This window comes from Penaeus chinensis, chromosome 19 (genome assembly GCF_019202785.1).
Source record: "Penaeus chinensis breed Huanghai No. 1 chromosome 19, ASM1920278v2, whole genome shotgun sequence".
Classification (NCBI taxonomy): Eukaryota; Metazoa; Arthropoda; class Malacostraca; order Decapoda; family Penaeidae; genus Penaeus; species Penaeus chinensis.
The window spans coordinates 5,510,068-5,512,567 of record NC_061837.1 but is presented as its reverse complement, the minus strand read 5'-3'; the positions used below and the strand labels follow the sequence as shown (position 1 = coordinate 5,512,567).

The window sequence follows — 2,500 nt, the reverse complement described above, 5'->3', positions numbered from 1 at the left end:
ATCACCACTGGTTTGGAGGAGGTTGTAAGCTCATTTTAATCTTTGATATAGAAACTAATAATCCCCAGAAGTTAACAACAAAAAGAATTCACATCATTTAATAGTAGCCAATAAAATGTATAAATGAAGAAGAACAGAAATCTTCAAGGTATTCCTATAACCTGGATTCATAATGACCTAAATACCCCCATCCGCTCTATAAACGAGACCCGCCCTATTGTCCCTCGTCGACTCACCACGTAAAGAAGTCCCAGGTTATCGTAATGCTCACACACAGGCAGGACTTTGCTGTGGAAATCCGAAAGCTCCTTCCTGGCAGCGTCTAGCATGAGTGTGCCTACCCTGGCCCCTGCTTCCAGTTTGTTCAGCAGCGTCGATTCTCTCCAGTCGAGCAGAATGGCGCCGTCTATGTTCCCCAGCTGTAACATTTGAGAAGAGTAGAGGTTGCTCTTGCTATATATATATTTCATAAGAGGTAAAAAGAAAGCATCGGATTTGTTTTTTGTTTTTTTCAGTGTATATATATTTAAAGATATTCAGATGTGTGGGTCATGCATTCCTTTCCTTCAGGTCATGGAAGGGGAAGTAGAATTTAAGTCTTTTTTTTTTTCATCATAGGCCTTTGGCTTCGCATACTATGTGTAATATAACGAGTAAATGCAGTAGAGAACCAGGGTCAAATAAGTCCGTGAATGCAATAAGGAACCAGATGCAAAGCAAGTGAAATCAGGGTTATTAATACCGTGCATAGGATTACAATAGATGATTAACTGATGCCAAGAATACTTACATTTGATTTGAAACACAGGATATATACATACATATAAAAAGGAGATTCAGTAATATAAAAAATACATTCTCGCTATGTTGTTAAACCACATACCCTCGAGGCTGCTGCTACATTACCTGAAGTTGCTTCGGGGAAAAGGATGAAAACACTTACTATATTACAACAGAAGAAAGAAAGTAATGCCCATAATGTGGCCGGACACGAATTTGAATACTTACTGGGATGTACCTTCTCAGGGTGGACAAGTGGCTGTCTAACGCATGCATAAAGTATGAAGGAAAAGGAACGAGAATAAGTATTTGAATTCCAATTTACGTGGCGCATAGACAGCACCAAAAAATGTTTAGAGAGAAGAAACAAAATATATAGAAATCGGTAGATGTTTATCCAGATATTCTTAATTCTTTTACTGAAATAGGCAGGACAGAGATGATAGGAAAAAAAAAAACAGGAAAATAAAGTTGACTCAGGGCTTACCAACGGGCTGGAGTTCCTGTGGGCGGAGGAGGAGGAGGAGCAGCCCAAGCTATAGCCTCTCATTTTCAACTTTTAGGGAGGAATCAATACTGCATCAGTGGAGAATATTATTAATGGGGTTTGAGTATGTGTAGGTTCATGTCATTATGTCTCTATATATGACTACAGGAAAGGGGGTAGTTGGCTTAAGTTCCGCAAAAGTGCGTCACTGTTATGTCTTCAGTTTGCAATGACTGTACTAAGAGTGTCTTGTAGGTTTTATTTTATTTCATTATGTTACTGATTTTTTTTTTTTTTTTTTTTTTTAGACAGATTTCGGCTTGGAATTTTCAAATACTTCCGTCTTAACATTTATATCATTTTATAAACCTGGAAACTACGACACGAATAAAGAGAGCCAGTCATCTATTAATAACACTGAGACTGATCAGCTTAACTTACTCACCACCGGTTGAAAGTCATAGTTCCTAGTAGATGAGAAATGAGGTAACATAAATAAGTAAACTAGAGGAAGAGGAGAATGCAGGTTAGAACACGCAATTCATTTGGTTGACTGTAAAATCCTGGGATGTGTGGACTCATCTATCGTTCTTTAGGGCAAACTACATTATGTGAAGGAGGTTACCATACATGTTCATGCCGAGTACGCATGCATTACTTACGACTCTGGAATAATTTTGAGGTATCACTTCTCTACGTGTGAATATTACAGCAGGTTAGTTAAAAAGAAGAAAATCATTTTAGTTGTTCGATTTCACTATCATCATGAACACCTGTACTTTTTAAGGTCCATAACACACGTCTACAAGATTGGAAACGGGCATAGTAAGCACTGTGACACAAGACATCTTCACAGTTGATGGTGTGTGGGCATAGAATGGGCAGGGTGACCGACGGTGAGGTGGCAACCATGGGTACGTTCCGCGACTCTCAGATATTCCAAGAAGGTGGTTTGGGGGGAGAAAATAGACTACAGGATCCGCAGATGAAGGAGCGCTCAGCACGGAGGCTCAGAGTGTCAGATCCTGTAACAGTGAGGGTGTCAAGCTGATCACGTAGAGATTGTCTTGTTAAGTGTGAACAGCTTGGGGTGAGAGCTTAGGTAAGCTGAACCACGTATCGTATCGTCCGAAAATTGATGATTTCTAAATATGGATATGGAGAGACAGACTCGTGTTTCATACTCAATGTCTGGGTATCTATGAGACTAAAAGGATTGCTTTACAAAGCTCA

General features: G+C 39.5%; 1 protein-coding gene across 1 annotated transcript in view; it reads right to left on the bottom strand.

The window, feature by feature from the left end:
- The window catches only part of LOC125034890 (adenylate kinase isoenzyme 5-like), a 25,828-nt gene that overhangs the window by 8,356 nt on the left and 14,972 nt on the right, over nucleotides 1-2,500 (bottom strand). Inside the window, exon 7 of the mRNA XM_047626937.1 lies at nucleotides 237-419. Coding sequence (XP_047482893.1) covers nucleotides 237-419 — 183 coding nt within the window. The remainder of the gene's footprint in view (nucleotides 1-236; nucleotides 420-2,500) is intronic.